This window comes from Rhea americana, unplaced genomic scaffold (assembly GCF_003343005.1).
Source record: "Rhea americana isolate MKP2758 unplaced genomic scaffold, rheAme1 scaffold_27, whole genome shotgun sequence".
Lineage (NCBI taxonomy): Eukaryota > Metazoa > Chordata > Aves > Rheiformes > Rheidae > Rhea > Rhea americana.
The window spans coordinates 5,836,634-5,850,211 of NW_028186390.1; the positions used below are offsets into that span (position 1 = coordinate 5,836,634).

Consider the following 13,578-nt stretch of genomic DNA (forward strand, 5'->3'; position numbering starts at 1 on the left):
CTTTCCCTGAATGGATGAAGTTCAAATAAGTCATTAAGAAACCAAACTTCACTTTCGTTTTTACATCTTCACAAGCCAACCCATTCCTTATTATTTGTAACTGAATGGCTTTTACAAGACTTTATTATGGGCAGGTCCCTGTTATACCTTATCCTTCTCAGGAATAGCCCAAGGAAGTTCCTTGCTGTGAAGAGTTTGTCAGCAAAAAACTATCAGGGCGAGGCAAGAGGATCACCTCACTTTGCGAGTGGGCATTTGGGCACAGAAAGATGGGTGACACACAGGAATTTGGGAGAGAGTTAGGAGCTAGCCTTCAATCTTGGACTTCTCAGGCCAGCTCAAGCTCCTTTCTGGGATAAATAACATTACTTTAGACCCAGAAGAAAGAAAAGGAATGAACAGGGGAAGCCTAGCATCTCTTACACCATCAACTACATATTCCTGAGGGTACTGCTTGTTTCCACATGGGTCCCTCTTCGGTGAAGGGCAGTATGAGAAGAAGTTTATGCTGAATTGAAGCTGTGCGTCCTAACCTCTTGGCTCTTCCTGTGACTTTTCTCTCCTGCCATCTCCGCAGCCCCCTCTACATTTCACGCAGGCTGTCAGCCTAGGTGGGAGCTTCCATGGATGTTTCACCAGCTCTGGAGCTGAAGAGCAGGAGCTGCTGCAATCCCGTGCCTGTGTCAGGACCCGTGGCCCAGCTGGGGTCCTTGTGTGGTGAAGGATGAGATCCAGAAAATGAGAGTTCAGGCGCTACCGACTGAGCCAAGGGGAGCTTTCAGTGACCCAGGGTGGGCTTTGCCTTGTGGAAAGGCTCTGAGATACACCAAGGAGAGCGCTAAAAATGAAACCACTGCCTCACAATTTTAAAATTTCCTTAGGGAGTAACTGCAGTTGCACAGCCATGAAGCCAAATAGCTTTTATTTTCCTGCAGTGTAAGTTTGTCAGCCATCCAAATCCTGCATGTGCTAAAAATCTGCTTAACTCGAGACCTGGAATAGTATCGTATGCCTTCCCCCGTCCCGCAGCGTGTGCGCAGCTCCCTCCAAAGGGAGCTTGCCAGCTGTAAGACGTCAGCTGTAATGTTATCTGTCACAGTTAATCATGTGTTTCTACCTCTTCTGGTGTCAAAAAAATTTTGGAAACAGCCCTAAAGGCTCAATAAAATGAGCTCTGTGTTTACTATGTTTAATGATTCCTGTAATAATCTCGATTTAACAAGGCGTGTGATGTGGGAGGGAGTAATCAGTGTCGAGTGCGGCTGAACCGAGGGATGTTTTTAAGCCATGAATCTATTTCCCTGGGTTGTTAATAACGCTGCCTGAAAAGCAAAGAACTGTTTCTCTCCCACCTATGCCTTGGTTTGCTTTTCCCCCCTCATTTCGCTCAGGCTGGGCAGCAAACGGAGCCCGCTGGCGCTCGGACGACTCTCGGGCCGTGCTCCCAGCCCCGGGACCTGCCTGGCAGCGCGGAGCCTGGTCGGGTCTCGCCGGGAGGGCACGTTTGCGGTCCCCCCCTTCGGGATGGGGGTGAGCCGCCGGGTAACTGCCCTTCGGGGGCGGGATTTCAGGTCCCGTCGGTTGGACCGCATTCCCGAAACTCCCCAGCCCCGTGCTGGCTACGGGAGAGATTTTGCCGGTCGGGGTGTTTTATCGTGTTCTGTTCTCCCCAGCCCTCCCCACCCCCTTCTCCAAGCCCTGAGGGAAGTGTCAGGTTCAAGTCACCTGCCCCCAAAATTCCCAGGCAGCCCGTGCTGGGCAGGGCGGGCGGAGGCACCTCCCGGGGCAGGGCTGCAACAGGCAGGTGTCAGCATCGGCCTCCCGCGACGCGTTTGATAATTCACCCGGCGCTCGCTGCCGCGGGAGGGCTCCGGCGCCCCGCGAGCAGCGCCCGCGCCCGCCCGCCGGCATGCCCGCCCGCCGGCTCGCCGCCCCGTGCCTGCTCCTGCTCCTGCTCCTGCTGCTGGAGCCCGGCTCGTGTCAGGAAGGTGAGCGCCCATCGCTCCGGCTCGGCTCCCCGGGGGAACCGAGGCGCGGGGAGCCGGGGGCAGGCGGCCGAGGGGCACCCCGAAAGAGCTCTCTGGGGGAGCGTCCTGGTTTTGGCTTTGGCTTCGCGGTAGTGGGGGCAGAGGAGAGGTTTGGTGCTCATCAGGCTGCGAAATCTTGCTGGAAACGAAGAGCAGATAGTTTTTCCCTGTTTAGTTCAGCACTGACACTCTTGGCAGAGATTTATCTCACCTAGTTACTCAGAGGTAAAAACAACTCTGATTTATCTCCAGCAGGACTGTGCACTGCGATGAGTATTTTGTTCTCTTAAGGCTTGTTATTTTTTTTTCTTTTTTCTTTTCTTTTCTCTTCTCATTCTTCCACAAAAAAAGCATTGTGCTTGCTTGCTTTTCCTGTTCATTGAAACCTCATATATTCTCTTGTTAATCTTTAATGTCGATCATTGTTGAGGTGCCAGGAGGAAATATTTCCCTCTGCAAACTGTGCTTCCATTCCCTTCCTGAAGACTTGATAGAGAAATTTCCTATCACTGTGACAGTAGTTTTATGCCATTCATGAAAGAACATAAATCAGGAATAATTAAAACTAATCAGATCCTTGCAAAGTCCTGGAAAATTCCCTCCCCCTTTCTCCTTCTGATGCCCCAACCTTGACTGCTCTTCCTGCATTTGTTTACTAACTTGCTAAGGATTTAACAGTGTGGGGTCTCCACCGTCAGCAGGATTAAAAGTTTAGCTGTTGCCTTGAAGGAAAAAAGCCTTTAGCAAGGGTTTAGAGCCTGGTACAACTTTCTCAGACGTGACAAACCACAGGCAACGGCTGATGTTTTCCGAGCACTAGAGGAGGATGCATCAAAACACGTGTACGTTCATTCAAACAACCCTTGATTACAAAAGAGTCAGCATGGGCAAGAGCATATATTGACACTGGTGTTTTTCTTGATCTTGTTTGTGCCTTCAGGTGCGTGGGCACCGGTATGTTGACGAGCGCAGGGGTTACACCCTGCATTGCTTAATTTGGCTTCGAAGTTCTTGTCCAAGGAAAAAAAAAACTTGCCCCAATTGCCTCCGGGCTGAAAGCAGAGGAGGTGGAAGGGCCATAAGGCATCCTCGCCTGGGAGTATCATCCCTGCTAAGGAATTTTTGGGGGAACGTAGTTCTGCTTCTGCAGGCAAGAGTAATTATTTCTGCTGTTCCTTCTCAGCAAGATAGCAAGGTGTATTGCCTTTTGTGTTGTCTTGCAACACCTCTTCCCAGTGGTGTGTTTTGCGCGGATGTGTCTCAGGGCCCGCCAGGCAAGGCTGAGATTTGCATAGTTCCTTCCTGATAAGATTGCAGCCGCCTGACTTTTGCTCCTGTCTCTGCCTGGTTGCTGCTCCTTCTTTAATATGCCTGTGCAACCTCCTTGTGCCCACCAGGGCATTTCGGCCTGATGAGGCGGGTATTCGACATTTCCACTGCCATATTCCTCCTTGGTGCCAGCCTCAATGCAGGGGTCACAAGCCAGGGGAGGCTTGAGGGGAACAGCGCAGGACCCACAAACCTGGTCCAAGGGCATGGGCTGACGGAGGAGGCGAGTGGGGAGATCCTTTTCCCACCATGAGAGCCCCCCCCCCCCATAGGCTTCGAGATGGGAAGGGAGTAATTTCGGCTTGGAGTGCATCTCAGCAGCAAGGAGGTGAACCTGGCTGTTGAAGCAGGACTTCTTTAGCCTCCGGGGCTGAGGGCAAACTTCAGGCAAGGCAAGGCTTTTCCCTGGGCTGGGGCAGGCTCTCTGGGACATGCGCAGCACGTCGCCATGCCGCCTGTGTGGACATTGCTGCCTTCTGCTTGATTTACTTTCGGTGAAACAATCCGAGAAGGGCCCAGCCCAGGCGCCTGTGCTCAGGGCTTGTGACTGCTCCACTCACGTTTAAATCCTTGGCTCCTCAGTTCCCCCTGCAGCGGTGCTTTCTGAGGTCTCTCAAAAGCAGCCCCACCTGATCTAGGTTTGAGTTTTTCCCCTTTGGCTTTGGATGCTCTGAAGTCTCATGAAAACAGCTGCTTGAGTGAGATTTCACTTGAAAAAAAAAAAACCCACACAGTACCTCCCAAGACTAGCTGGCTAGAGGAAGTTTCCTGCCCATTTATCTCCTTACCTCCTTTGCTGAGAGATCAAGAGATGCAAGTTTTGAGATTTTGGTCACCACTGAATATGGGTATATCTAGATTGGCCTTGAACTCCCTTAACCTCAGCAGCAACCTCACTGAGGACTGGATCCAAGCATCGCTTCCTAGGCTCAGATGGAAAACGCTGGCCCCGGCAGGAAAAATAAAACACAAATAATGAATAAATCTGGCAGCGATGACAGCCAAGGACAGGACAAAGAAGGAAACAGAGCAGGCCAAACCTAAAGGCGGTTTTCAGGAGTATGCTTGAGGCTGCACCCTTGTGTGGGCAGCCAAGGCAGGACCTTCTCCTCCATGCCAGATACCCCGGAACAATGCCCAAGTCCTGCTCCTCCCTCCAACACCTCTCATCTCTTTGTTATTGGTAACAACAGCCTGCTGATGCAAGGGGATTTCAGCTGAAGCACACTGATACAAGAGGGAATTTCCGTCTGCATTCCTCTGAGCAGAGTTTGGACCTAGGACTCATCAGTAAACACATCTAAGTGTCACTGCCGGCTTGCTCGAGCGAGGGCTTACTGCTATTGTTCTGCGACTCCGGCTGGCCGGGGCTGCTCCCATGCCTGGTAAGCCCAGGGTGTTTCCAGTTCCCCAAGTGGCAGCGAGTCAGCTGCCCACCCGCGGCGGCCCCAAGGGTTTGCCTGCCAAGCAGCAGTCCCGACTGCAGGAGATGGGCAAGGAGTGATATACTTCTGGGGCTGCATGTATTTGCTCTGTTTTCTAGTCTGAGTTGCACTTCATGGTTTCACCACCATGAGAAAAACAGTTCCTTGTTGGTCGTGGTGTATGTTGTTTTTAATAAAAGCCAAGATCCTCTTGCAATAGCATGATCTGAGGATCTGGCACTCTTAAAGAAGACAATCCCCCTTCCCCCGAAGAGACCAAAGAGATGAGATAGCTGTCAGCAGCAGATCCAGTGTGTAGCTGACTGTGGATGTTTAGTTTGCAAATATAGTTTGCACAGCTCACCTTTATTGCCTCTACTAAAGATCATTTGCAATTTATGGCAGAGATTTGTCTACTGCAAGCATTCAGCTGGTGCAGACCTCCAGCGCCAGAAGGAAAATGCAGGGCAGCAGTATTTGCTGAGGCTGAGGACAGCCCCGTGACACAGGCCAGTGCCACTTTCTGCAGACCTCCCTGTGGTCAGCCTGTGCTCTGTGCCCTCTGCAAGGGCTTCCTCACATGCGGGCTAGCAGATGGCATGAAGCAGGCTATTGTATGGATTGAGGTCTGACGCTCCCTGGCAGGGAGCTTAACACCTTCCCCTCCGCCTGGCCCCATCTACTCACACCGGGCTGTGGCTGGTAGGTTTGGTTTATATGCAAAGATTATGTTTTTTGATCAACAGAAGCAAGAAAAACCTTACCTGAACAAAGCGATAATCATATCCTGAAGGAATGTGTCTACACAGTCTTAACATCTCTTAAGTTCTCTTTTCAACATTTTTCAGCAATTTTCAACAAGGATGGGTCTGAGTATGTTTGAGTATGGCAGCCCATGAGAAGTGTTAAACCAGCAGTTTGAGCAAAAGACTGGGAACCAAGATTTTCCTCTTGGTGCTAGCCTTGAGTTTCTTCTGCATCCTGGAGTACATCTCACAACCTTTCTGCACCTCTGCAAGTGTTCGTGTGACTAGGTCACTTCTTGGGCATGGTTACAGAAAAGTGAAACTCTCTTTTTCAGATGTTCTTGTAAACAGACTTGCTGAACCAAGCCAGGCATGTGGTTGTATGCTAGCTGTACCAGTGTGTGATAAGGTCCTGTTTAGTCGGGGTTTTGCTTCCTCCTGGTCCTTCCCTAGAAAGCTTCATGTCCTGACTGACAAGTCAGGTAAAGGCAGTGCTGTCCCATGTGAGGGACTGTGGTCAGTGAGGTCCCAAGTGACAGTGCACCGGTTTCACCAGAGGGTTGATATCAGCAAGGTTGTCTTGAAGTTCACTGGCCCTCACCCCTGGCCATCTCATGGCTAAAAAAAGCCCCCTGTACAGTGTCATCTTTTGGGCCTGTACAGAGTCCTTATTTGACCAGGCAGTGTTTGGAAAATAAGCGGGAACATTGTCTGTGGGACTTTGGGATCCAGAGTAAGCAGTTGGTTGAAACCCCTCTTCCATCTTTCCCCCACCACTTCAGACAAATACTATCACATTTGGTCAGGTCCATAGCTTTATCCATTAGTAATTCTGGTATTTTTCCTGTTTAACACACACAGGCTTTCTGTCTTCCTTTGCATTTATTTCCAAGTGTTTAATAACTGTCTTTTAGATTTTCTTCCAGCTACACACAGCAGTATTTGTGCTCAGGTTCACATTATAAAGACAATCAAGGTTTGCCACGCTATTCAGGGGAGCCAACCCTAAAATATCTGTCATCTTTGGGAACCTTTCTCCTCAGCCTCTGATTTATTTATTTTTTTTCCTCTTGCTCCTGCCTGTCTGGGGAGTTTTCCTCGGTTTCCCCCGTCAGTGCTGCTGCCAGTGCAGCCCCGTCGCTTAAGGGCTGCACTGGTTTAACAGCAACATGCTCTTCTTGGCTTTGCAAGACCGAACTCTTGGCTGGACGTCACTGAAGCTGGTATGAGGAAGCTAAGCTGAATTGGTGAAGTGCAAGGATGTATTTCTAATACGTGTTATCCTTTCCTTTTGCAGCCCGGGGTAACCTCCAGCCGTGGTCACAAGGTGTCATCGCAGTGGTTGTGTTTCTAGTCCTGGTGGCCATCGCTTTTGTGGTCAATAAGTTCTGGTGTAAGGAGAAAGAGTAAGTGCTGGGGGTCCCAGGCACCCAGGGGTTATTCTGGGCTTGGCTTAGCTCTCGCTGCACCAGCATCTCTGCATGGGTCACTTCTAATCGCCTCTTAGATCTGTTCCAGTGCTGGGAACACAGCGATCATTGCACAGAGCAAGCCAAAAACGGCGAGAAAAGACTGCCTGTCCTGTTCTCTGATCACGTTAACTTCTTGACCTGGCAGCTCTCTGACACCATGCAGCCCCTCGCAGGGACATTGCACGCACTGTTATTTAAGAGCAGACTGCACGGGGAAGTGCAGATTACATCATGCTGGGCACAAGGGTCTTCACAGCACTGAGCTGTACCGGAAGGACAAGGTTGTCCTTGCCAAGGTTAGCTCAGGTACAGCTCCTCCATCCCATACGAACATGGCTTTAGGACAAAAGATGAGGTGAGCAGACTGGTGCCTAAAGGGTGAACACAACAGGGAGCCCTGGAGGTGCTCAGGTCTCGGAGGAGAGCAGAAGCATCCTGGGACAGGGTTCACTATTACTGAGGATGTGCAGGTCATCCAGAAGAAGGCCATGCAATTCAGTTGCATTAACCCCTCTTGAGAAGAGCCTAGTTGTTCAAGTTTCAAGTCTGAACTTAAAAGACTACAAGTTTGATTTGTAGTCAAGACACTTCTGGGCTCTAATGTGTGGAAAAGGGAACTGAGGGATGGTGAGCAGAAATAAGTGTTTTCCTGAGCCTGGTTTCCTAAAGATTAGAAACTGGTGATCTGAATCTTGAACTGAATTATACAATGGCTGCAGCATGAGCTGATTCCCTACAAAGATGCCAAAGGAGAGTAAAACCCTTCCTGAGAAGTGGGTACTCTCAAGGCTTGTTGATGACAGCTTCCTCGGACTTATTCCCTGTGCATTTGCCATGGTTTCTTGGTGTCAAAGTTGAATTCATACAGTGAACCAAAGAGGGAATTTATCGGGGTGTGATCCCAGGGGCCTCATGTCCATGGGAAAACAAGCCAAAAACAGCAGGAATTGCAAAGCAGATAAAGTATGCAAAGATGTATGAAAGGAGCTGGAGAAGAGCATGACAACAAAGCCAAGACAGCTCTCTATGCAGAATCTGGGGCACCGACAAGCTAAGCAGGCTGAGCTGAGCCCGCAGGCAGCAAGGCCCATTACCCTTCATTCGCTTCAGGCTAAGTGAGCATGCAGACTGCTGTTCCTCTCAGCTGACCCATGGTAACTTGCTAAGCTGCAGTAACTTGATCTTGAATCCGAGCCCAAAGTCAAGGGAAAGGTAGAAGATGGACTATAGCCTTGTTCCTACTTGCTCTGTTCCAGCTCTGGCACGCTGGGCTTTCCACCAGCTTGAGGTTTCTTATATCTGCGCAGCTCTGCAGCCTCTCCAGACATGAGGAGAAGGGAGGACCTAGAGGGATCTAGATAAATCTGTGCTTACCAGGGCAGCTTCCAGCCCAGACACATTTAAAGGGAGGCATTCAGCTCCAGCTGAAACAAATATATGAGTGTGTGTGTGTGTAATATATATGTGGATATACACACGTATGTACACACACACACATACATAAACATATCTCCTGATTTGCAGCTTTCTTTTTTTGCATCCGTGAAGTTGTTCCGCAGTCTGGACTGAGCTAAAATGCAGTCTATGTTTGCCAAAGAGAAACCACTGTCCTTAAACCGAGTCAAAGGAGACCTTGACCCACATGGCAGGAATCAGAGATGCCACCTCCTACCTCTGCCCCTGCCTGCTGGGCTGCCTCTTCCCAGGGGCACAGAGGTGTCCCTGGCTCCAGCACCAGGGCTCTGCTCTGCCCGCGAGACCAGCGAGGAGGCCTGGGGGGGGATGGCAGCTCGTTTTAATTAATCTGGCCTCTCTTCAGAAGAGATGCTCGCAAAGCTCAGCAGCCTGGCATGCTGCCAGCTCTGCGCTGTCAGTTTGACAGCAGTTATCAGCTTAAGTCACTGCCTGTTTATGCCGTTCTGTTCCTTGAAAAAGTCTCAGAAATTGCCCTTTAGCGAGCACTAAAGGAGGCAGCAATGTGCACACACAAGGGACCTGCATCCACCCACCCCAGCTAAACTCTTCTGTGCCTCTGGGGCCATTTGGTTCAGGGGCTCATTCCAGTCTGAGCTTCTCAGCTCCAGCTGAGGTTGAACATCCAGCTCCTGCCTTGCAGTTCCTTCTGAAAGGGGTTCAGACTTAGATCCAAACGGGAGCTCTTCAGTTTTGCCTGCACGGATACACAGGCACACGCAAACACACCCCTTCTGCACCCGTCGAGGTAGAGTCTCTGCATTGTTCTGTGTGTCAGTTTGGACTGCAGGTGACTGTCTTGCAACAGACCACATAGAAGAAATCTGGAAAAACCAGTTAGCAGGAGAAAACAATCATGAGTATTGACTAATGAGTCTGACTGAGTGCCGCAATACTGTCACCAATCCAGGTTGGTGCTGGGAGTGCTAGCTGCAGTTACAGCTGGATTGCAGGACTGGGTTAAGAGGGAACTGGGGTGCACAGCTGAGCTCCCTGGGGAGCCCTTCTCTCATCCTGTGGCAAAAGAATCCCCAGGACTTTCTGCCTGGGCGAGCTGCAGCTCTTGGCACTCAGAGTACGGGAGGAGCCGCTGTAAAATTCACTGTGTAACTCAGCAGTGAGGGGCGTCTTTCCTCTCCTGTGTCCTGGTGGGAAGGCAATTGGAGTCTACTGCTGCCCCAGGCAGCAAGTTCAGGATCATAGGTTTGGCTGAAGACCCCTATGAGCCAAGAGAGCGCTGATAGTCTAGGAAGCCCTCCCTCTCCCGTATCGTCAAGAGTGCCAGCTGCTCTTTCCTTGCCCACATCAGTAAGGTTCTTCCATTGCTCTGTCTCAATTCCTACCAACGGGCTCTTCCTTCTCCCCCTTCAGGGAAAACGTCGAGGCAGTGGTGAGCATCGGAGACAAGCAGGAAGTTGTCCTGTCCAATGGCCATGAAGGGAGATATGTAACAGCAGCAGCTGACTTCAGGTGAAGGCCTTGTTCAAGACTTTCTCCCTGAGGCTCCTGGCTCTGCTCTGGCCCTCTGGGCATGCACAGCCATGGCTTCCCTCCCACTCTGGGTCTCACAGATCCTATGTATCTGGTTGTTGTGGCCCATATCCTCCACAAGGGCAAAGAAAAGGTAGTGAAGAATCCAGTTCTCCTAGTCTCTCCCCTTCCATGAAGCCAAGTCCCATGGTCCTTCCACCACCTTGTAACCTGCTACACTGTGGAGTTTTTTATGCTGCATGACACCTTTGAATAGGGGAGATAAGAACCACCAAATCATGACCCTAGGTCACCATCCAGATGCTGAGTGTCAAAACAGTCATCTCTATGACCTCCACTACATACTCCTGGTCTTAATTGTCCCTCTCAGAGAGCGATCCCTACCTCCATCCCAGCCTCCTTCTTTTGCAGGTTTAATAGCTTGGGAAGGAGAAGCCTTTAAGATCCTATGTTGACATCCATGCTTGCCAACTTCCTACCCTGGGATTGCTGCAAGCACAGAGTCAGTCAGTACGTGGCTGACACAGGCATAGTCAGTGCCCCAGCAGTGCCTTTGAGGAAGCTGTTCGTTTTGCTGGAGTCCAGCCTAATCCCTGCGTAAGCTAACTGCCTGTGCTTTTCTCTCCCATTTCAGGTCCAAAGAGAGCCAGCATGCCTATGAGAACCCCTTGGAGCCTGAAGAGAAGGTGGTCACCACTGCAATGTAGCACATGCTCGGGCGATCAGCCCTCATTCTTCCTCTCCACCCCTCACTTTTCTTCCCTCTGTCATGATGGGCATTTTCACAGGGACCCTCTGCACTGACTTCTCCCATACATGACGGCTGCTTTGACCTCTCCACGTCACCTTTTTCTGACTTTCTCCCTTACCTTGTCCCACGTGCAGGATGGCTCATGCTCTTCTGCCTCTTAGCAAGGCTCCTTAGAAGCTATTATCCATGCAGGGCTCTGTCTCCGGGAGAGTGAGACCTCTCCTGCTGTGGGATCACCAGACCCTGTAGCTCAGGCCAATCTTTCCCGATCCCTGCGGAGCTGTGGGGATGCTGACCTGCTCTAGATATGGCCACAGGCCTGGAGCCAATCATGAGAGTCTCATTTTGGTTGCATGGGACTGTGTCAACCCTGGAGGCATTTCAGGATTCCCACCCTGCCTAACCCACAGAGGGAGGGGGAGGGGATGTCCGAGAGTGCAGCGCAACCGAAGCCCTGGGACCGATGCAGAGAGAGGGCAGGAGAAACCCATCCTTCTCTACACCCCTCTAGGCACAGGAGAGTCCGGTCCTGAGTCATGGCTGCCCCTACCTGACTGCATCCCCAGCAGCCCCAGGGCTGGTTGTCCCTTCACTGACACATTGCCCCTGTCACCTGTTGTTACTAGCTCATTTGGAGACCCGGCTGCACTGGATATGGGACCAAATAGGGCAGGGGACTCCCTCTGCCCTCCCCCCTATCCCAAGCCAACCTCCTGGGAACTGCCAATTGAAATCTTCTTTCTCCATATTTCACCCTCTTTTGGACAACTAAAGGACCTGAACCGAGCATTTTAATTTCAGAATAAATCATTTCCTCTGTATATATCGTCCCTGTGAGCAATAAAGAGAATTATCCTTCAATACAACAGCAACACGACTGCAAAGAGGATCATTTTATTAATCACCCCAAAGACTTTGTGGCATCCAGCAGCACTCCCAGGTAGTGGGTGCCTCTGGGCAGGGTGGGCCTGCGGGGCCCACGCTTGCAGGATTGCGGCTCTGAGGTGGGAAGGGGGCTCAGAGGCCAGGAGCAATCCAGCCCTGCAGTCTGTAGGTCTGAGTACCCCCCTTTCCCGTCCCCATGGTCCCTGCTTGGTGGGATCCATCCCTTATTTCCTAGCCCAGACTGCAGCCCAGAGTGCTTTCACGTGTGTTTGTGTGCTGGTAGGGGAGAGGAAGAGGAAAAAGGGTTTTTTTGCTCTGGACTTTGTTGCTTTGCAACAGTAAAAGGCCAGATCCTCCTTTGCTGGTGGTGAATGAAGACACAAAGTGTCTCCTCCAGCCCATTTTCCATGGTTTTAACCCATAGGAGAAGGAGAAAATAGGGACTGTGCAATGTCCCATTGGTCACCTGCGAGGGAGATGACCTGGAAGCGCTCCGAGGGGCAGCACCCTGGCCTGCTTTTCAGTCCGCAGGCTCTGGTCCCAGCTGAGGGGGCAAAGCTCGCTGCATGTCATGCCTGGCTGCTGGGACCAGTGGTTCCACTGAGCCAGGTGGCGCTGGGGAGCCCAGAGGCGGGGGGAGACAGGCAGTGCCTGACCCCACTGGCAGCCTGCCTTGGCTTTGCTCATCTCCTGGGCAGGTCTGTGGGTGGAGGTGGACCTCAGCCCTCTTCATTTGCCAGCTGCAGAAACTGAGGCACTGCACTAATCCAGCGCTTTCCTGAGGCTGCTCTGCTGGCAGCGGTCCCTATATGATGTAGGTTACCAAGCACAGGTCCAGAGCAAATTGGGCAGCATTTCCAGGGCTGGAGGCCACGTAGAAGGCAATTACTTCCCTGATGTTGCTAGGAAGTGGCACTGGCTCCGCTCCAGGCGGTGCTGCCGGCTCCGGGGCAGCCAGCTGCCAGCGTTAAGCCGTTCCTGCTGGGCTGTTCATTAACCCGCTGCCCTCCTGCAGAAGGATCTTGTTTTGCTGAAGCAGGGATCGCGTTTGGGAAGGGATCAGGGCACCTTGCAGCGGCTGCGACGGTCGCAGGAGCTCCTGCTGCCTGTCGCGCCTGCCCGTGCCCCCAGGACACCTTCCCTGGGAGCAGCAAGCGCTTCCAAGCCGTGGCATTTAGAGGCTGAAACTGCAGACCTTCAAAAGCCTGGCTCTTCATAAAGCCAGTGCAGCTCTTCCCCCATGCTGCGGGACCGCATTTCCTCCAAAATGAGTCACTCTAGCAACATATTGGATCCTTGCACAGCTCAGCAGGGAAAGGGTTAACTGGCTTTGCACTCAGAGGCTGGCAGCCAGGCCTGTGGGGGGAAGCAGGTGGAGCTGAGCTGGGAGGGGTGAGGCAAAACGGGCTATAAGAGGGGTGGGATTTTTTTTAACCTCTGGCTGGGGGAGGAGTGGGATGGAGTCGGGGTGCTGGTTCCCACCCAGGGCTCTGCTGGACGAATGCAAGATGTGGACAGGCCCCGAGGGAGGTGGCAGGGAGGATGCTGAATCGCTGTGGCATTTCTCTTTCTATCTTCCCTGTCCATTCTCGAGCATCACCTTGAAGGCAAGGGGAGGTGTTTGACCTGCTGTGAAATGCCAGCTTGGGTGGGCTGGGATCTGTAGGTGCGGGGAATGCTGGCTTTGCTTCAGAAGGTGCTTCAAAGGCCAGTTTTGCAGGCATGTATACCAGGAACAGGCTGCTGGAGGAATAGAGAGGGATATTGGAGACATTATTTTGCTTCTCGCTAGCACAGCTCCTGCTCTGACACATCTCTCTTCTGCACATTCCAACTCTGAATGGGCTTTTCTGCTGCTGGGGCTTTTCTACTACATTTGCTGGTAACTTTAAAAGCTCTGACTTTCTCCTAGCAGAGGTGTTTCCCCAGCACAGGCAGATGCTGTAGTTCTCCTCCCAGATGAATGCTTGCAAAACATCC

General features: G+C 51.7%; 1 protein-coding gene across 1 annotated transcript; it reads left to right on the forward strand.

The window, feature by feature from the left end:
• The first annotated feature begins 1,779 nt into the window (after nt 1-1,779).
• Nucleotides 1,780-11,574, forward strand: PDZK1IP1 (PDZK1 interacting protein 1). The gene is made up of 4 exons (XM_085308076.1): nt 1,780-1,988; nt 6,824-6,932; nt 9,843-9,941; nt 10,597-11,574. The coding sequence occupies exons 1-4, from the start codon at nt 1,910-1,912 to the stop codon at nt 10,667-10,669; spliced, it is 360 nt and encodes a 119-aa protein (XP_085164202.1). The 5' UTR covers nt 1,780-1,909; the 3' UTR covers nt 10,670-11,574.
• Nucleotides 11,575-13,578: the final 2,004 nt, after the last annotated feature.

What these genes read in the sequence shown, in the direction of transcription:
- PDZK1IP1 (XM_085308076.1), top strand. Translation starts at nt 1,910, where the DNA reads ATGCCCGCCCGCCGGCTCGCCGCCCCGTGCCTGCTCCTGCTCCTGCTC. An exon ending in GCCCGGCTCGTGTCAGGAAG is followed by an intron (nt 1,989 to 6,823) that starts GTGAGCGCCCAT and finishes TTCCTTTTGCAG; the next exon opens with CCCGGGGTAACCTCCAGCCG. An exon ending in TTCTGGTGTAAGGAGAAAGA is followed by an intron (nt 6,933 to 9,842) that starts GTAAGTGCTGGG and finishes CTCCCCCTTCAG; the next exon opens with GGAAAACGTCGAGGCAGTGG.